This window comes from Nomascus leucogenys, chromosome 4 (assembly GCF_006542625.1).
Source record: "Nomascus leucogenys isolate Asia chromosome 4, Asia_NLE_v1, whole genome shotgun sequence".
NCBI lineage: Eukaryota > Metazoa > Chordata > Mammalia > Primates > Hylobatidae > Nomascus > Nomascus leucogenys.
The window spans coordinates 94,617,259-94,638,698 of record NC_044384.1 but is presented as its reverse complement, the minus strand read 5'-3'; the positions used below and the strand labels follow the sequence as shown (position 1 = coordinate 94,638,698).

General features: G+C 45.2%; 1 protein-coding gene across 1 annotated transcript; it reads left to right on the top strand.

The window, feature by feature from the left end:
- The first annotated feature begins 6,817 nt into the window (after window positions 1-6,817).
- Window positions 6,818-20,438, top strand: SPATA12 (spermatogenesis associated 12). Its single transcript, XM_012499202.1, has 2 exons — window positions 6,818-7,163; window positions 18,373-20,438. Exon 2 carries the CDS (start codon window positions 18,702-18,704, stop codon window positions 19,272-19,274), a length of 573 nt encoding a protein of 190 aa, XP_012354656.1. The 5' UTR covers window positions 6,818-7,163; window positions 18,373-18,701; the 3' UTR covers window positions 19,275-20,438.
- The last annotated feature ends 1,002 nt before the right edge of the window (window positions 20,439-21,440 follow it).

The window sequence follows — 21,440 nt, the reverse complement described above, 5'->3', positions numbered from 1 at the left end:
GCAGATTTGCCCTCCTCACTGGGTCCCCTCCACCCTATCCACCACCACCATTTAATCCTCGGCTTCATGCAAAGCTGCCTGCTAGGCAGGTTCCCATATGGGAAAATCCAAGGAGTGCAAATTCTGGAAGCACCAGATAAATGCACCCCTTCCTTAAACAGCACCAGAATTAAGAAAGGTCACCCTCCCTCTCAAGCGCCTGCTCTCTTTAGGATAAGGATCGTGCCAGGGATGGGTGATGGTTAGCGAGCGCTCACTGCCAAAGGACACGTGGATAGGAGAGGGCAGGGAGGGACACACAGGAGCAATCACGGCTGCCCACACCTGGGGCAGGGAGGAGCTCCATGGCAGGAAAAACACCTGCCTCTTCCCAGCCCTCCACCTCACCTTCCCCTCCAGCCTGCCCTGCCTCTGGCTTTGTTTCATCTCCCCAACCTTCTTCCAAGGGCTCTAGAAAAGTTTCCATGTGTTCTTTGTTTCCCCAATATACACACCAATAAAGTAGTTTGCAACACCCATAAAATGCATCAATCTTAAGTATACAACTAAATAACATTTTTAGATATTTATACCCCAATGTGATCACCAACCAAATCAAAACATATAAAACAGTTCCTGTCTCCTAGAAAGAAGGCTTCCTTATGTTCCTTCCCAGGTAATTGCCTACCCCAAAGATAACTGCTATCTTGACTTCTAGTGGCATGGATTCATTTGCCTGTGTCTGAAATGTACATAAATGGAATCATACAGTATGGACTCCCTGTTCCTAGCTTCTTCCACTCATCACTGTTTTAGAAGTTTTATCCACATTGTGGCATGCAGCAGTGGTTCCTTCCTTCTCGTTGCTGAGTGTATCCCATTGTATGGATATACCAAATTTACTTATACATATGGCTACTGATTGGCATTTGGATTGTTTCCACCTTTTGGTAATTATGGATAAAGTGGCTATGAACATTTGTGTACAAGTCTTTTGGTGCTCAGATGCATTCCCTTCTCTTGGGTATATATCTAAAAGTGGAATTGCTGCAGCATAGGTAGGCATCTGTTAAGTTTGGGTAGATGTTATCAAAATGATTTTCCAAAATGGTTGTACCAATTCATACTCCCACTAGCAGTGTGTGTGAGTTCCAGTTGCACCATATCTTCACCAACACTTTGAGTCTTTTTAATTTTAGTCATTCTGGTGGGTATATAGTAGTATCTTCTTGTACTTAAATTTTCATTTCTCTGGTGACTCCTGAGGTTAAGCATCTTTCCAAATGTTTTTGTGGTCATTTGGATATTCATTTTGATGATATGCTTGCTCAATTCTTTTATCCTTTTAAAATTGGGTTGTCAGGTGGGTACGGTGGCTCACACCTGTAATCCCAGCACTTTGGGAGGCCAAGGTGGGCGGATCGCTTGAGCCCAGGAGTTCAAGACCAGTCTGGGCAGCATGGTGAAACCCTATCTCTACAAAAAATACAAAAAAAAAAAAAAAGTCGGGCATGGTGGTGCATGCCTGTGGTACCAGTGACTTGGGAGGCTGAGGTGAGAGGATTGCTTGAGCCCAGCAGTGTGGAGGTTGAAGTGAGGCAAGATCACACCACTGCACTCCAGCCTGGGTGACCGAGTGAGACTCCATCTCAAAAATTTTTTTTTTTTTTTGAGACGTAGTATCACTCTGTCACCAGGCTGGAGTGCAGTAGTGCAGTAGTGCAGTGGCGCGATCTCAGCTCACTGCAACCTCCGACTCCCTGGTTCAAGGATTCTTCTGCCTCAGCCTCCCGAGTAGCTGGGATTATAGGCACACCACCACCATGCCTGGCTAATTTTTCTATTTTTAGTAGAGATGGGGTTTCACCATGTTGGCCAATATGGTCTCAATCTCCTGACCTCATGATCTGCCCACCTTGGCCTCCCAAAGTGCTGGGATTACAGGCGTGAGCCACCGCACCCAGCCAAAAAAGTTTTTTTGTAAATAAAATTGTGTTGTCTATTTCCTATTGGTTTGTAGAAGTTCTTTATATATTCTGGATGTAAATCCTTTGTTGAACATATGTATTTTAAATATCTTTTCCCAGACTGCAGCTTGCCTTTTCCCTCTCTTAATGGTGTCTCTTGATGAAGAGTTCTTAATTTTAATGAAATATGATTTATAAGCTTTTCTCTTTATGCCTTTCTTTTCCTTTTTGAGACGAAGTCTCACTCTGTCACCCAGACTGGAGGACAGTGGCGTGATCTCAGCTCACGGCAACCTCTGCCTCCCCAGGTTCAAGCAATTCTCCTGCCTCAGCCTCCTGAGTAGCTGGGACTACAGGCGCCCGCCACCACGCCCGGCTAATTTTTGTATTTTTAGAAGAGATGGGGCTTCACTATGTTGGCCAGGCTGGTCTCAAACTCCTGACCTCAGGTGATCCGCCTGCCTCGGCCTCCCAGAGTGCTAGGATTACAGGCCTGAGCCACCCCGCCCGGCCCCTTTATGCTTTCTGTGACTTATTTAAGAAACCTGTGCCTAGCCTTATCTCATGTAGATATTCTTCTTTATTATCTTCTAGAAACTCCATTGATTTGCCTTTCACATTTAGGTTCTCAATCCATCTTGAATTATTTTTGTGTACGGTGTGAGGTAGAAGGGAGGTAGGATGTACTTTTAGGGTAAAGTCCTGTCAGCCGTGACCACAAACCAGGCACACAAAAAGACCAATCTCTGTTACCTCCAGAGGAAGGTGCAGCTTCCCTGACACCCAATCCTTTATCTGTATCCTCCAGAAGCCTCTGATTCCTCCTCACCCCTGAAGCCCAACAGAATTCCAATGCACATCCCTACTGTTTGAAAGAATTTTAGGACACAAACTCCCACCTTATATAAAGCTTCCACAACTTTCCATAAGTCCATTTTGACAACTGTACATGAGTCAAAATCCTTCTAAAATGCAAAATGATTAAGTAGGAATGTGAATAGGGACAAGGTAAGACAGCATCTGGCTGTCAGATCTGCTGGGCACCGTGTGCCTCTATGGGCTAGGAATTAGGGAGGCCACAGAATATGAGCAGACATAGCCCCTACTGTCACCATGCTCACAGCCTGGAGAAGAAACCCATAAAAATGGGAGCAGAGGCCGGGTGCGGTGGCTCACAACTGTAATCCCAGAACTTTGGGAGGCTGAGGTGGGCGGATCATGAGATCAGGAGATCGAGACCATCCTGGCTAACATGGTGAAACCCCATCTCTACTAAAAATACAAAAAATTAGCCGGGTGTGATAGCACACACCTGTAATTCCAGCTACTCAGGAGGCTGAGGTAGGAGAACCTCTTGAACCTGGGAGGCAGAGGTTGCAGTGAGCCAAGATTGTGCCACTGCACTCCAGCCTGGGCGACAGAGCAAGACTCCATCAAAAAAAAAAAAATAGAAGCAGAGCAAGTATGTAGGGAAAAGTGATCATGGGGAGCCTCCCTGCAATGTTTGAGCCAACCTAGATATGGGAGAGAGCTGGCCCTAAGAGAAGGGGCAAAAGTGTTCTGGACAGGAGGACCAGCAGACCCAGAGGCTGAGCAAGCAAAGGGATTGGGACATAGCTGGAACATCCATGAGACCAGGAGGCATGACAAGGAGTGGAAAGGGCATGTTAGTGAAGGCAAGAAGAGATGTGGATTTTTTTCTAAGCAGAATCGGTTATCGTTTCTTCTTTTTTTTTTTTAGTTTTTTGTAGAGACAGGATGTAGCTATGTTGCCTCATGTTGGACATGGTCTCAAGCTCCCAGTCTCTGTTATCTTGAACATATACCACAAGGTCCTCTATGAGGTTGATACACCACAAAAGACTATGGGATTGAAGGGCATTCAGTCAACTGGTCCACCTTGAAATCCTTCTATCTCACCATGGTTCAAGCAGGCGACAAAACACAAAGGCTCCTCTTGGCCTTGACCATGCAGGCCGATACACACACACACACACACACACCACACACCCCACACACACCCCACACACACCCCACACACACTCCTGCCCCCTTCCATCTTTTCCTTTAGGTCTAAACACAAGCAGGCTGTCACTCCACCTGACCCCTTGGTAGCACCTCCAGTTGAGGACTCTTAGTCCCGTTATGATCCTGGGTAAAATGGGGTCTACACTGCAGGTTTCTGTATTTTTTAATTTTTATTATTATTATTTTTTGAGATGGAGTTTCACTCTGTTGCCCAGGCTGGAGTGCAGTGGCACGATATCGGCTCACTGCAACCTCTGCCTCCTGAGTTCAAGTGATTCTCCTGCCTCAGCCTCCCGAGTAGCTGGGATTACAGGTGCGTGCCACCTCACTTGGCTAGTTTTTGCATTTTTAGTAGAGAGGGGTTTTGCCATGTTGGCCAGGTTGGTCTCAAACTCCTGACCTCAAGTGATCCGCCTGCCCTGGCCTCCCAAAATGCTGGATTATAGGTGTGAGCCACCGTACCCGTCCAGGTTTCTGCATTTCTGTTCATGATTTCTCAGCACTTATCCCAACTATAATTTTACTTGCATTCATGTGACTATTTGATTAGTATCTGTTTCCTGAGTGAGTCTTGTCTGTTGACTCTGGTAGGGTAGAGTCTGAGCCGGTCTTAGCCACTTAGGCTTCCTCAGCACCTAGCACAGGGCCTGGCCCAGGATAAGTCACACCCACACCCACACCCACACCCACACCCACACCCCCACACAAGCTTTTTTAAATGTAAAAGTTTAAATACATACAAACGTAGAAAGAATATAATGTACCCTCTGTGCCACACATCATACAATTTGAGTGGTCAACTCATTCCTAATATTATTTCTTCTACACTCAACCCAGTGAAGCGAACTCCAGCCATCGTATCACTTGATACATACTTAAGTGATACAGAGTAAGTGAATGAAAGATGGCCTCCTACTATAACAGACAAACTGGGGGGCTTCATTCTTGCTCTCACTGATTTTACTGTCCATACTAGACAGACAAGGGAGAGTTGAGGAGGGGCCACCTAAATGAGTTAGTCAGTTTTGCCACCAAGTTAGCAACTCTGATAAAATTTCAGATGAAACTAAAACTATTGTCTAAAGTGAATTTCCTTTTCCTCATATTGATTGGGCTTCAACCCTTCAGTCGTGTCCTTGCCATGGCCACATTCACCAAGAGCTGACTGTAAAGGAAGGGAGGGTTACATATTTCCCACAATCTCTTTCAATTAAAAGTCCTGAAAGAACAAGTTTCTTTCCATAAAATAAGACATGTGGCCTTTTACACAGAAAAATAAGGAATGCCTTGGAAATTAGTATTACCACTTGCTCCCTCAAGGGCCAATCTACATTACACCTATGTTCTCTATTTTCACATTTTTGAGAACTTGTTCCAAATCAGTCTGGTCTTTTTGAAATGCCATTACAGTTTTACATACATTGGACAAAACTGTCACAGACTGTGATGCTCTCGGCGTCCAGCAAAATGAGTGATACTCATACCCAATGGGTTTGTTTGATGTCACCTGCCCTTCAAGTTCCCAAAAGTGTGCATAAAAATAACAACTTAAAATGCTGACATGCAATCATACTTAACTATGCCTTTTTTACTATAAAATATATTCATTACTTGTATTTTCTAAATTTTTTCATAAGCACAAGGAAAAAATTTTAAGCCTTGTCTTTAAGCCTAGAGCAAGGGTGTCCAATTTTTTGGCTTCTCTGGGACACACTGGAAGAAGAATTGTCTTGGGCCACACATAAAATACACTAACACTAACGATAGCTGATGAACTAAAAAAAAAAAAAATGCAAAAAAATCTCATAATGTTTTTTAAAAGTTTATGAATTTGTGTTGGGCCATATGTTAGACAAGCTTGGCCTAAAGATAGGTCACATTTTGGAGTCTATTCTTCCCTGTGTGTGTATGAGTTGGGGGTAGGGGTACGGAGGGTGGTGAGTGGCATGATTATAAGTCCAGGCTCCTTTAGTCAGTGATAGGTTCAAATCTGGCTCTGCTATCTGCCACCCACATAGCCTCAGGCAAATTGCTTCCCTCCATAAGCCCATTTCCTCTTCTGTAAAGTAGGACTGAAATGCCTGATGGGGTGACAATGAGGCTTTAAAAAAATGAAGTGGGGCTGGGTGTGGCGACTCACACCTGTAATCACAGCACTTTGGGAGGCCAAGTCGGGCAGAACACCTAAGGTCAGGAGTTTGAGACCAGCCTGACCAATGTGGTGAAACCCCATCTCTACTAAAAATACAAAAGTAGCCAGGCTTGGTGGCGCATGCCTGTAATCCCAGCTACTTGGGAGGCTGAGGCAGGAGAATCGCTTGAACCTGGGAAGCAGAGGTTGCAGTGAGCCGAGATCACGCCATTGCACTCCAGCCTGGGCAACAAGAGTGAAACTCTATCTCAAAAATAAAAATAAAAATAAATAGATGAAGTGAGGGACCAGGCATGGTGGCTCACACCTGTAATCCCAGCACTTTGGGAGGCCAAGGCGGGAGGATCACTTGAGCCTAGGAGTTCAAGAGCTGACTGGGCAACATAGCGAGACCCCATCTCTATAAAAAATTTTAAAATTAGCTGGGTGTGTGACATGTACCTACAGTCCCTGTGGGAGGATCTCTTGAGCTTGGGAGGTCAAGACTGCAGTGAGCCGTGATTGTGCCACGGCACTCCAGCCTGGGTGACAAGAGCTGAGATTCTGTCTCAAAAAAAAAAAAAAAAAAAGAACTTAGCCCAGGGCCTGTACACAGCAAGCACTTAAATGGTATAGCTGCTGCTACTCGGGTTTTCAAAAAAGAGCTGCAAAAAACTCTAGGTTCTGCAGGAGAGCCCTCCCAAGAACCTGCCCAGGAAGTGGGTACACCTGTCCTCACCCCCACAGTAGGAGTCAGAATCAGGGACTGGAAGGGATGGGGTTCCTGGAGGAAGCTCACAGCAGCAGCAGCCTCTGAGTCACAGCTCAGCCCCTCCCTGGCATATCCCTTTGTTTGCTGGGAGTTGAGCTGTGACTCACAAGGGCTCTGGTCCTGGGCTGGGCCTATGTGACCCAGGGTCCTGACTGCCCTGCCCATAGTCACTGAGAAAATTCTTTGTGCAGGCTCACCTTTCCCTCATCTCCTCCACTCTTCCTGATCCTGCAGTGTCAGATCCCAGCCGGCAGTATCAGTCCTCACAAGGAGCCTCTGGTGTCTTGTGAGTAGTTTACCAGCCCCCACCACATACACACACACACACACACACACACACACACACACACCAGCACACACCACCAAGTGGTGGTGGTGGTCTGTGCCTGTTTTTTCACTGTGCTACATTTTGACATAACTTCAATCTATAAAGAAAAAGTCCAGGAGAGTCCAACTCCTCTTATACTCTTTTTTATTGTGGTAAAATATAATATAAAACATACCACTTTAACCATTTTTAAGTGTATAGTTAAGTGGCATCTAGCACATTCACCATATTATACAACTCTTACCATTATCCATTTCCAGAACTTTGTTGTCATTCTAAACAGAAACTGTGTACCCATTCAGCAGTAACTCCTCCTGCACCTGCCCCTCGCCCAGCCCCTACTGTATTAATACTTCTCTCTCTAAACTTGCTATTCCAGGTACCCCCGTAAGTATCCTTTTGTGACTGACTTTTCTCATGTAGCATAATACTTTCATGGCTCAGTCATGTTGTAGCATGTGTCAAAAATTCCTTTTTTTTTTTTTTTTTGCAGTAGGGTCTGGCCCTGTCATCCAGGCTGGAGTACAGTGGCATGATCATAACTCACTGCAGCCTCAAACTCCTGGGCTCAAGAGATCCTCCCATCTTGGCCTCCCAAAGTGCCAGGATTACAGGGGTGAGCCACCTCACTCAACCAGAAATTCCTTCCTTTTTAAGGCTAAATAATATTCCATTGTATGTACATACCACATTTTGTTTATCCATTCATCTGTCAATAGACATTTGGATTATTTCTACCTTTTGGCTATCGTGAATAACGCTGCTGGGAACATGGGAATGCAAGTATCTGTTTGGGTCTCTGCTTTCATTTCTTTGGGTATATACCCGGATGTGGAATTGCTGGACTATATGGTACCTCTATGTTTAACTCCTGTTACACTTTTAGGATTCTGGCAGCCACCACAGCTAACTCTCAGTGAGCACTCTCTCATCCTGTGTTACTCACCACTCTAGGAATTTCTATTAACTCATTTAGTCCTGAGGTGTGGTGTAATTATTTTCATCTCCATTTTACAGACAAAGAACCTGAGGTGAGAGAGGTCCTCCTCAGATGTCAGCATCAGCATCTGAGCCCGCACAGGTTCAGATTTAAATTGTTTCTCCGGTTGTGACAAAAACAAGGTGCTGCTCTGCCTACAAGCATTTTCTGCCCTGAATAATGCCTTTGGGAGGGTTTCCACATCTTTCCTTGCTCTGGACTAAGGATCAAGTAAAAAAAGAGAGTGGGGCAGAGGTGCTCCACTGGATTGGATCTGTCTAGACTCACTGCTAGCAGTGAGAAATCCACCTCCATCTAGATGGATGAGAAAGGGGATTTGTAGGAATGTCCCTGGAACAGCTCAAACAGTCATGTGACTAGATCCAAAGGCAACGTGCCCAACCCTCCCCTCGCGCTGTTGCAGCTCCACACTCTGGGCCTGTCCTCACTGCCCTAGCGCTGGGTGAGTGCCCTCAAGCACCTTCTCTGCCACTTCTGAGTGGGTTAGGATGACCTTGAGGAAGCCCACAGCCTGGCAAGGCTGGCTTGTGTCTAGCTCCAGACCGGCTACCACAGCCGAGGAGAGGGGAACCATGATAGGCCCAGCCAGGACCACGGCCCCCACTCGGGCTCAGGCTGGGCTCAGGAGCATGGGGGAGCCTTTCAGAGAAGAGGGAAGGAAGCAGAGCAAGTGCCCAGCACAGATGCTGCGTAATCTACAACAGCAAAAGATTGGAAGCTGCCCAGTAGTACTGAACAAAACAAGGTTAAATAAAGCTGCTCTAACCACTCAGCAAAACACTATGTAGCTGTTTAACAAGCAGGAATATCTGGTGGGAATGACAGGACTCGCTGTTTCTCTGTCTACACACATGCACACACACACACACACAACAAACATGCACACACACATACATACACATATGTAATAATTCACAGGTAAGAAAAATAAAGGCAAGAATTATATCATAATAGAAGAATCAAATGGCTTTTAATCTGTTTACCAAACTTTTCTTCACGGGTTCAACAAATTATTGTCTGTACCAGGCAAGGCACTGGGGACATGACAGGGAACACAATAGAAGAAAAATCCCTGCCCTCATGGAATTTACGTTCTAGTGGGGGAGGCAGATGACAAGATAAATAAGCAAAATACACCTTATATTGGATAACGATAGTGTAAGGAGAAAAAGCAATGAAGGCAGAGTGGAAGTTGGGATGTGGTGGTAACGGTTTAGACACGATGACCAGGGAAGGCTGAAGGAAATGAGGGACCAAGCTCTGCAGACATTGGGAGAGGTGCATTTTGGGCAGTGGGAATAGCAGGTGCAAAGGCCCTGAGGTGCCCACGCAGGGAACAGCATGGAGGTGATGTGGCTGGAGTGGGGTTATGAAGGGGAAGGGCAAACTAAGAGAGGAATCAGAGAGGAAATGTGGCCAGGTCACATGGGGCCTTGCAGCCACCCTAAAGCCTTTGGCTTTTGTTGCAGTGAAATGAGAGCTATTTGAGGGCTTTGAGCAGAGAAGTAGCCAACCCTTCAGAAGGTTCCCTCTGACTCCAAGTTGAGAACAAGCTGAAAGGAGGTAAAGGCAGAGGCTTGGAGGCCGCAGTCATTCAGGTGAGAGGGCAGAATGACCTGGAGGGTGGTAGGAGTGGGAGGGGAGCAGTGGCCACTCTCCAAGTATATTTTGAAAAAATACACAGTGGGGTCTTTTGACAAGTGAAGAGAAGAGAGATACAAAAGTCAAATATAACGCCCCAGGCTTTGGGCCTGAGCAACCAGGAGGTTGGGGTGCTCCTTAACAAAGATGTGGGAAGAGGATCAGGAGAATGGAGCATCCTAGAAGCCAGGTGAGACAAGGCTTCGAGGAAGAGAAGGTGACCAACTCCATCAAACACTGCTGGTAGTCAGGAAGGATGGCAACAGAGAACAGGCCATTGGGATGAGCAACCAGGCACTCACTGGAGACCTCGGTAAGAGATATCTGGGGAGAGGGGAGTGGAAGCCAAGCCTGCCTGAAATGAGGGGCTCAAAAGAGAATGGGATAGCAGCATCATTCACAATAGCCAAAAGGCGGAAGCAACTCAGTGTCCATGACAGATGAATGGTTGAACAAAATGTGGCAAATGCATAGAATTGAATAATATTCTGCCTTAAAAAGAGGGAAATTCCATGCCAGCTGTGCTGGCTCACGCCTGTAATCCCACCACTTTGGGAGGCCCAGGCAGGGGGATTGCCTGAGCTCAGGGGCTCGAGACCAGCCTGGGCAATGTGGCAAAACCCTGTCTCTACCAAAAGACAAAAAAATTAATTGGGCATAGCGGTGCATGCCTGTGGTCCCAGCTACCCCGGAAGCTGAGGTCAGAGGATTGCTTGAGCCTGGGGGGTAGAGGTTGCAGTGAGCTGAGATTGTGCCACTGCAGCAATCAGTGACAGAGTGAGGCCCCGTCTCAAAAAACAAAACAGAAAACCAAAAACCAAGAAGAAAATTCTTTCTTTTCTTTTTTTCTTTTTTTTTCTTTTTTTGGAGACAGGGTTTCCTTCTGTTATCCAGGCTGGGGTGCAGCGGCAAGATCACGGCTCACTGCAGCCTCAACTTCCCTGGCTCAAGTGATCCTCCCATCTCAGCCCCCAAGTAGCTGAGATTACAGGTGCATGCCACCACACCCAGCAAATTGCTGTATTTTTTGTAGACGGGGTATCACCATGTTGCCAAGACTGGTTTTGAACCCCTGGGCTCAACGTCCGCCTCCTCGGTGCTGGGATTACAGGCGTGAGCCACCATGCCCAGCCCAAAGGAAGGAAATTCTGACACGTTACAACATGGGTGAACCTTGAGCACGTTATGCTGAGTGAAATAAGCCAGTCACAAAAGGACAAATACGGCATGATTCCACTTATATGAGGTATCTAGAACAGTCAAATTCAGAGACAGAAAGTAGAATGCTGGTCTCCAGGGACTAGGGGCAGGGGGGAATGGGAGTTACTGTTTAATGGATACAGTGTTTCAGTATCACAAGATGAAAAACTCTGCAGATTGGTTGCACAACAATATCAGTATACGCAACACTACTGACCTGAAAACAAAAATAGTCAACACAGTAAATTTTACATTATGTGTGTTTTATCACAATTTTTTTGAGACACAATAGAAGGCAAAAAATTAGTAAGTCCAGACAATTCTTTCAAAAAGTTTTGCTCTAAACTGAAGAGAAATAGGTGTATAACTGTAGGGAGAAGTAGGGTGGAGAGAGGGTTCTGTTGTTTTTAAGTTGGCAGAAATAACTGCATGTTTATTTGCTGATGGGACCGATCCAGTAGGCCATGCTCTTAAATGTTGAAATTACTTGCAAAAGGCCGGGCGCAGTGGCTCATGCCTCACGCCTGTAATCCCAGCGCTTTGGGAGGCCAAGGGGGGCAGATAACTTGAGGTCAGGAGTTCGAGACCAGCCTGGCCAACATGGTGAAACCCTATCTCTACGAAAAATACAAAAATTAGCCGGGTGTGATGGTGTGCACCTGTAGTCCCAGCTACTAGGGAGGCTGAGGCAGGTGAATCGCTTGAACCTGGGAGGAGGTTGCGGTGAGCCAAGATTGCGCCACTGTACCTGGGTGACAGAGTGAGACTCCATTTCAGAAAAAAAAAAAAAAAGAAAGAAAGAAAGAAAGAAAGAAAGGAAAAGTGCAATGGTTGGAAGTGGAAGTGTGGAAGTGTTAGGCCTGCCAGCCTACCTTGCCGATTTTTGACTCACCTGGCCTCCACAATCACGTGAGCCAATTCCTAAAAATCAACCTCTCAATAGATAGATGAGCGATTGATTGACATACATCCTGTTGGTTCTGTTTCTCTCCAAACCCTAATACACACCCAGAATAAGTGATTTTCCAATAGAAATTGTCTGTAAGGACCTGTACTTGCATGAAATTTCAAGTCACCAGATAAATGAATAAAAATATATTTTTTAAAAACCACAAAATATGGCAACCCAGAAAGAATAACATTTGTCGGCCAGGCGCAGTGGCTCACGCCTGTAATCCCAGTACTTTGGGAGGCCAAGGCAGGCGGATCACGAGGTCAGGAGACCAAGACCATCCTGGCTAATACGGTGAAAACCTATCTCTACTAAAAATACAAAAACAAAATTAGCCAGGCATGGTGGTGGGCGCCTATACTCCCAGTTACTCGGGAGGCTGAGGCGGCAGAATGGCGTGAACCTGGGAGGCAGAGCTTATGGTGAGCCAAGATCACGCCACTGCACCCTAGCCTGGGCAACAGCGAGACTTCCTTTAATTATTATTATTATTTTAATAATATAATTATTAATAATAATAATAATATTTGTCTATATACTGATCAAAGCCATCACAGTAGATATATTTGTTTTCAAATGCAACTTTAGGGTGGGTGCAGTGGCTCACACCTGTAATCCCAGCACATTGGGAGGCTGAGGCTAGAAAATCACTTGAGGCCAGGAGTTTGAGACCGGCCTGGGTAATACGGTGAGACCCAGTCTCTACAAAAAATTTTAAAAATTAGCTGGTGTGAGACTGGGCACGGTGGCTCACGCCTGTAATCCCAGCACTTTGGGAGGCTGAGGCAGGCGGATCATGAGGTCAAGAGAACAAGACCATCTTGGCTATCATGGTGAAACCCCATCTCTACTAAAAAAAAAAAAAATACAAAAAAATTAGCTGGGCAAAGTTGTGGGCTCCTGTGGTCCCAGCTACTTGGAAGGCTGAGGCAGGAGAATGGCGTGAACCTCGGAGGCGGAGCTTGCAGTGAGCCGAGATCATGCCACTGCACTCCAGCCTTGGCGACAGAGCAAGACTCCGTCTCAAAAAAAACAAAAACAAACAAAACAACAAAAAAAAATTAGCCGGTGTGGTGGCATGCACCTGTAGTCCCAGTTACTCTGGAAGCCAAGGCAAGAGGATCACTTGAGCCCAGAGGACACTAGACACGCATAGGGTAACCATTGTTTCACCAAATAATTCAGATATGCGCACACACACACACCAGGTTACCAGGTTGCGGTCTATGTTTTACAATAGGTCACAGTCAAAAACATGGGAGAAGCCACCATACTCCACCACATAATAAATGCTTAATAAAATTTGGTAGCATCATCATTCTTATCTCATTCTAAAAGGTAATACGTTCACTTTCTTCATTAGCATTTATTATCACAATAAAATAGAGCTTCTAACACATTTATCAATGCTGCCACTCACTTACTGCAGTGCTGTTTAAGAGTCACTGCACCTCCCTAAATTAACTTGCCAATTCTCTCGCCTCAAAAGGACTCAGGCAGTCATTTAAATAATTTCTGACTCATAAAGCTGGCCAAGGATTAGCGAGGCCCTGCCCAGCCCAGAACACATGAAATGTGAGTGATTTCTTAAGAAAACCATTTGAGTTTGCAAGACTGCACAGGGCTTTTATAAAACTAAAGCCATGCTGGAGAGAAACAGTCCTCCCCACCCCCTTGGGAGATGTGTCATAGAGATAGGTCACACAAGGTCAGCCAAGCTGCACCTTCTGAGACTGGGCAGGAACTGAAGCGCCAAACCTCAACTGTGTAACGTGCTTCCTTGTTTTGGGGTTAGGTTATATCATTGTGTTTTTCCCCTAACTTTCCATGTGCACACACACGCACACACCCCCCTCACTAAAGGATGGAAACAAAATCCCTATGAACTGCCGGTTCCAACAACTTAAGTAAGGGATTCTGCTAAGGCAAAAGATCTGATTTTTTTTTTTTTTTTTTTTTTCTGAGACCGAGTCTTGCTCTATCACCCAGGCTGGAGTGCTGTGACGCGATCTTGGCTCACTGTAACCTCTGCCTCCCGGGTTCAAGCAATTCTCTGCCTCAGCCTCTCTAGTAACTGGGATTACAGGGACCCACCACCACGCCTGGCTAATTTTTATATTTTTAGTAGAGACGGGGTTTCACCATCTTGGCCAGGTTGGTCTTGAACTCCTGACCTTGTGATCTACTCGCCTCAGCCTCCCAAAGTGCTGGGATTACAGGCGTGAGCCACCACGCCTGGTCTAGATCTGAGATTTTGAAGACCTCAAAACATATACTCTATTGCATGTAACTTTCTCTTCTCCCAGAAACAAACTAAAAACCCAGTCCAAATTCATGCTTTTTTAAATTGCTTTTTTGAAACTGCAATAAATAACTCTAATCTCTATCTCTCAAACACACACACACACACACGCGCACACACACACACATACGTATTGTTTGTTTAAAATGAGAGCTCCTCACCCCAGATGAGTCGAGGTATGAATGGATTTGAAGTTTCAAATGTAGTTTCCCAGGTTATTCTTTAAGTTTAGAAAACAAGGTTCCAAGTGATACAAATATAGGCACTCCATTTTTTATTATTTCTTTCTTGAAAATAAAATCATGTATTTGTGCTGTGCCAAAGCATTACATCTGGAACACATAAGTACATGTTGGGGTGTAAACTAAGCTTTTTTTTTCTTTTGAGACAGGGTCTTGCTCTGTCGCCAAGCTGGAGTGCATTAGTGTGAGCACGGCTCATTGCAGCGTCAAACGACTGGGCTCATGCTATCCTCCCACCTTAGCCTTCCAAGTATGTGGGACTACAGACATGTGCCGTCACACCCAACTAATTTTTAATTGTTTTATAGAAATAGAGTCTCGCTTTGCTGCCCAGGCGGGTCTCAAACTCCTGGCCTGAGGCAATGCTCCCACTTCAACCTCCCAAAGTGCTGGGATTACAGGCATGAGCCACTGCGCCTGGCCTAAACTAAACTTTTAATACGTGATGTTACTCCCTTTTTATTTTTATTCCATTCTTCAAACTATGATGTGAGTGAATTGGGGGGGAGGGGCAAAGATTGTTTTAGCAGCAGAACTCTTTCCTCAAATGAAATCGTACCCCTTTGCCCAACAGATAAAACAAGATAAAATGGAGACTGGCTTCAATTCTCCTACCACCACCTGGTGCCTCCAGGGCTGTGGGGTCTCCCAGTTCCCACCACACTTCTCCAGGCATGAAGCAAGGGGTTATGGGAGTATCTTAGAGATCTCCAACCCATCCTTAGCATGAAGGAAAGCCAGATCTGTCATATGTGTGCCCAGGTGCCAGATGCACTTCCATTTCACAAATTCAGGAGTTAAATGTCTTATCCAAGCCTTAAATTAGACACTACAGTATACTGTGCTACTTTCTTCAAAAAGGAAAAGAGACATTTACGTCCCTGGAGTTTTGTCTGTGCAGTTTGATGGATGGGTCTCAGAGTGCCTACTCAGCAGACTCAATGACTAGGGAAGCCACCAGCAAAAAGGAATTTAGGTTCCACAGTTAATATTGTTAAGATGGCAAAACTCCCCAAGTGATCTACAGAGTCAATGAAACCCCTATCAAAATCTCAGGTCCTTTTTTCAGAAACGAACAAGCTGATCCTAAAATTCATAGGGAGATTCAGAATAGCCAAAATAATCCAGAAAAAGAAGGACAGTCTGGGCACAATGGCTCACACCTATAATCCCAGCACTTTGGCAGGCCAAGGTGGGAGGATTGCTTGAGCTCAGGAGTTTGAGACCAGCCTGGGTAACATAGCCAGACCCAGTCTCTACAAAAAATAAATAAATAAAAATTGAAAATTAGCTGGGTGTGGTTGCACACATCTGTAGTCCCAGCTACTTGGGAGGCTGAGGTGGGAGGATTGCTTGAGACCAGGAGGTTGAGGCTACAGTGAGCAGTGATCGTGCCACTGCACTTCAGCCTGGGTGACAGAGCAAGACTCTGTCTCACAAAAAGAAAAAAAAGAAAGAAAGAAAGAAAAAAGAAAAAGAAGGACAAAGTTGGAGGATTCATACTTCCTGATTTCAAAACTTACTACAAAGCTATAGCAGTCAAGACAGCATAGACAGCAATACTGGCATAAGGATAGACATATAGATGAATGGACTAGAATTGAGAATGCAGAAATAAATGCTTACATTTATAGTAAATTGATTTTTGACAAGAGTGTCAAAACAATTTAATGAGAAGAAGAGTCTTTTCAACACATGGTTCTGGGACAACAGGATTTCCATATGCAAAAAATGAAGCTAGACCCCTACCTCACACCACATACAAACATCAAATCAAAACAGATCAAAGTTCTAAATCTAAGAGCTAAATCTATAAAACTCTTATAAGAATATATAGGCATACGACCGGGTGCGGTGGCTCATGCCTGTTATCTCAGCACTTCGGGAGGCTAAGGTGGGCAGATCATGAGGTCAGGAGTTTGAGACTAGCCTGGCCAACATGGTGAAACCCCGTCTCTACTAAAAATACAAAAATCAGCCAGGTGTGATGGTGCACACCTGTAGTCCCAGCTACTTGAGAGGCTGAGGCAGGAGAATCATTTGAAACCGGAAGGTGGAGGCTGCAGTGAGCCGAGATCATGCCACTATGCTCCAGCCTGGGTGAAAGAGCAAAACTCCATCTCAAAAAAAAAAAAAAAAGAATATATAGGCATAAGTTTTCACGACCTTGCATTAGGCAAAGGTTTCTCAGGTATGACACCAAAAGCACAGGCAACCCAAGAAAAATAGATAAATTGAACTTCACCAAAATTAAAACCTGGCACTTCAAAGAACACCATCAAGAAAGTGAAAAAATAACCCAGAGAATGGGCAAAAAATACTTTAAAATCATAGCTGATAAGGAACTGAATTCAGAATATATAAAGAACACTTACAACTCAATAATAAATAGACATATAATCCAATTTAAAAATGGATAAAAGACCAAATATACATTTCTCCAAAGAAGATACACAAATGGCCAATAAGCATATGAAAGAAGGAACATCATTAGCCATCAGGGAAATGCAAATCAAAGTCACATTGAGATGCCACTTCATACCCACTTAGGATGGCAATAATCAAAAGATGGATAATAACAAGAGTTGATGAGGATGTGGAGAAACTGGAACCCTCGTGCACTGCTGGTGGGATTGTAAAACAGTGCAGCCACTTTGGAAACAGTTTGGCAGTTCCTCAAAATGTTAGAGTTACCATATACCCAGAAATTCCACTGCTAGATATATATTCAAGAGAAATAAAACCGTATGTCCACAGAAGTTTGTATATTCTTCCCTGAGGAAGGGAAGAACCAGGGGCAGGTAAAAGAGAGGAGAAATGTATACGGTCAAAGAAAACACTCTTGGACATAACTAAATGGGAAAACATTAGTTGTTAGCACTGTCCAGGCCAAATAAAGAATTAAAAAAAAAAAAAATAGGCCAGGTGCGGTGGCTCATGTCTGTAATCCCAGCACTTCAGGAGGCCGAGGCGGGAGGATTGCTTGAGCTCAGGGGTTCAAGACCAGCCTGGGCAACATGGCAAAACCCTGTCTCTACTAAAAATACAAAAAATTAGCCAGGTGTGGTGGCACATGCCTGTAGTCTCAGCTACCAGGGAGGCTGAGGCATGAGAATCACATGAACCCAGGGGGCAGAGGTTGCAGTGAGCTGAGATGCCACCCTGGGCAACAGAGCAAGACTCAGTCTTCAAAAAAAAAAAAAAAAGAATAAAAATAAATAAAAACAGGCCAGTCGTGGTGGCTCACTCCTGTAATCCCAGCACTTTGGGAGGCCAAGGCGGGTGGATCACGAGGTCAGGAGGTCAAGACCAGCCTGGCCAAGATGGTGAAACCCCATCTCTACTAAAAAATACAAAAATTAGCAAGGCGCAGTGGCAGGCGCCTGTAATCCCAGCTACTTGGGAGGCTGAAGCAGGAGAATCACTTGAATCTGGGTGGCAGAGGTTGCAGTGAGCCAAGGTCATGCCAGTGCACTCCAGCCTGGGTGGTGGTGAGACTCCGTCTCAAAATAAATAAATAAAAGAAAAAACATTAGTTGGTAAGCAATACATACAAAATGAGCCCATTATGTTGGTTTTCAAAGATACTCACAAGTACCCATGCCTGTGTGAGTAAACAAAAGCAAGATAAATCTATGCCCAGTTGATCACAAACATTCTCTCTGGAAGGAAGCCTGGGATGGGGAAGGTGGAATTTTATTTTTTACTTTTTTTTTTTTTTTATATCTCAGCATATTATACCTGTAATTACTTTTAACTCCATAACTTCTGATATGTTTACATTTATGTTCAATAAGAATATAATCAGGATTTCCTATTTATGTTTCTAGCCAAAAGGGAAGGAAAGAGAGAGAAAGCCACTGGAGTTGGGCAGCGTGGGAAGTTGTGAAAGTGGACAAGCGTGAAAGAGCTTCCAAGTAGTGGAAACAGCAAGAGCAAAGATGTGAACGTGGGAAAACCTCCGCAGTATCTGGGTGACTGTGGCGTTTGGCTCTGTTTCAGCACCCGGGGATGACTGGTGGTGGGGTGTGGCTGAAGGTGAATCGGAACAGTGCACTCAGAGCCAGGTTGCAAGAGTGCTGCATGCTCCTCAGGGACTGGCTCCGGCCAAGTGCCCCGGCCTCCTTTTCTGGAGCATTCTGTTTTTGACTTGGGCCCCATGTCCAGTTCTGCCCTGACTTGTGGGTCCACCTTGGAAAAGTCAGGAGACACCTGGGAAATGAAGGCACTAGACTATTCCAGACTCGTTCCATGGCCACCCAGAGGCCTTGGGTCATCCATCCAACATCCCAACAAACCCCACTGTGCACTGGCATCATGCCAGGGTCCAGGTGTTCTGCCAGGAGCAGCCTCTGCCCTCCCAGAGCTGACATTTCAGGGGGATGTGTGCCAAAGTGAGACCTGTCAGAGATATTTACAAACAGCCATCTCTCTTGACATCGCTGTACCCAAAATAAATCTTCTGGGAAGACCCTCTTCACCTCCGGCTCTCCTGATACAGCAAGGCAGTTGTGAGCAAGCTATTCATAACTCTACACCTCAATTTCCTGGTATGGAAGATGAGGATAATGAGAGGACCACAGGATGGTTGTGGAGACTGTATGAGGATATAGATGCTGAGCCCAGTAGCACAGGGTGCAGCCGTTCAAACCAACTGACATTTATTGAGGGCTGCTTTGTCAGGTCCCTCTCTACAGTATACTCCAACACACACATACACACACAGCTGTAATCAATAATAATCCTGCAACATCTGAGAGTCTGGCAGCTGTTCGTCTGGGCCTTTGCACATGCTATGCCCTCCCTTCCATCCCCCACCCCCACCAGGGGTGACTCGTAGCCATCCCTTTCTGCATCTTCTTAGATATCACTTTTTCCAAGAAGCCTCCCTGTCACACTTCCCCAATATCACAGATGAAGAAATCAAGACTCAGAAAGGTTAAGTTACTGGCACAAGGTCACACAATCCAGATCTCATACTCTTAGCCCCCTAGGAAACTTACACTGTATTAAATGACATCAATGGATCAATCAATCGATCAATCAATGAAAGAGTGGGAGGCATGCATCTCCTGATCCCGGATGCTATACATTTTCATCTCTTTATTGTTTCTATCAAAGCCTGCTAAGTAATTACTTTCCCTCTGGGTGAGTGCCACTAGGTGATGAGCTGAGGTATCAAATGACATAGAAGAGGAAGGAGTCCACTGCCAGGGTAGGTGCAGTGGAGCAAGTCTTAGAATGTGCAGGATTATAACTCCAGTAATGACCCGTAGGCTCATGCTCATTCCCCAGGTGGCAGTTTCAGAACACATTGCTCAGGTCTCACCCTGTAAATGTAGGTACCAGCCTTCTAGTTGACCATCAGAACACACAATGCCAAGATCTTACTCCAGCCACCTGCCAGGACCTGGGGGGCAGGAGGAGAGTTCTGCCTACGTTGTCTCATTTTCCCTCCCCTTCTGCAGTGAGATAGACCATGGCCAGTGCTCAAGAGTTGACTGGCCACACTGGGGAATTTGACCACAACCTTGGGCTCCATTTTCATGGAATGAGGTTGCATGCAATTGTCCATGAGGCTGCTCCCTCATTTGTCTGGGTTTCTCTCCAGTGCTATCTCCTCAGAGAGACCTTCTCTGACTGAAGCCAGCTCTGCCTCCATCCCATCACTCTGGATCTCCTTCCCCAGCTTCATCTCCATTACACTGGCCACTCTCCCTCACATCTTATTACTGATCTAGTTATCTGCTGTCCATCTCCACCACTGGGAGGTAAACTCCACAAGGGAGGAATGCTGTCAGTTTCCTTGACTGCTGTGTGGTCAGTACCAGGGCAATGCCTGGTACAGAGTAGCCCTCTCTCCCTAACTGTCTTTGAACAAATGAAATAAATGAGCTAAGTGGCTTAGACATGTGTAAATACAACCTCAATTAGGAACAGTCTTGCCAGTCCTCTCTTTTTTTTCTTCTTTTTTTAAGAAAAAAAAAATGGGCCCGGCACAGTGGCTCACGCCTGTAATCCCAGCACTTTGGGAGGCCAAGGCAGATGATCACTCGAGCTCAGGTGTTTGAGACCAGCCTGGGCAACATCGTGAAACCCCATCTCTACAAAAAATACCAAAATTAGCTAGGCATGGTGGTGCATGCCCATAGTCCCAGTTACTCGGGAGGCTGAGGTGGGAGGATCGCTTGAGCCTGAGAGGCAGATGTTGCAGTGAGCCAAGATCACGCCACTGCATGCCAGCCTGGGCAAGAAAGCAAGACTCTATCTCTAAAAAAGAAAAAAGAAAAAGAAATGTGTACCCATTTTCACAACTGAATAAACAATTTTCCTCAAAGTAAAGAAGAAAGCAAAGCTTGTCACCAAACCTCTCCACAGCAGACCTCACTCCACTCATCATGCTGGTACTCTCCCATGAAGAAACTGACTCAATAGATTAGAATTATATATTAAAAATCTCATTTTCAGTTGAGTTTCAACCTGTGCAAGCGAAGTGATATGAATTAAAGAATATGTGTACAAACCATTAAGAAAATGGGTCCAAGGATTAATTTTCTTTTAAATATAGCTAGGGTTGCATTAATAAATTGATTAAGGAATGATACAGAAAAATCCAGGAAAAGAACAAAAGAGAGAGAGCCCCTATCCACCCCCAACTCCAACCCAATCAGTTACAGGAGCCTGAACAATATAGAACTTGGCCTTGAAGTGTTACTAAACTATGGCAATGGCCTTTCTGCTTCATGCTTCTTTGCCTCAGACCCCCTCTGGTGAGACATGACTGGGCAGCATACTAAGTTCTGGTCAGGGGCTCAGGGACCTTAGTTATGGCAGAGAACTTTAGAGATGGATATTGATGGATGCAGGATAGTCAGGACACGAAGCAGACCATAAGGAC

What these genes read in the sequence shown, in the direction of transcription:
- SPATA12 (XM_012499202.1), top strand. Translation starts at nt 18,702, where the DNA reads ATGTCCAGTTCTGCCCTGACTTGTGGGTCCACCTTGGAAAAGTCAGGA.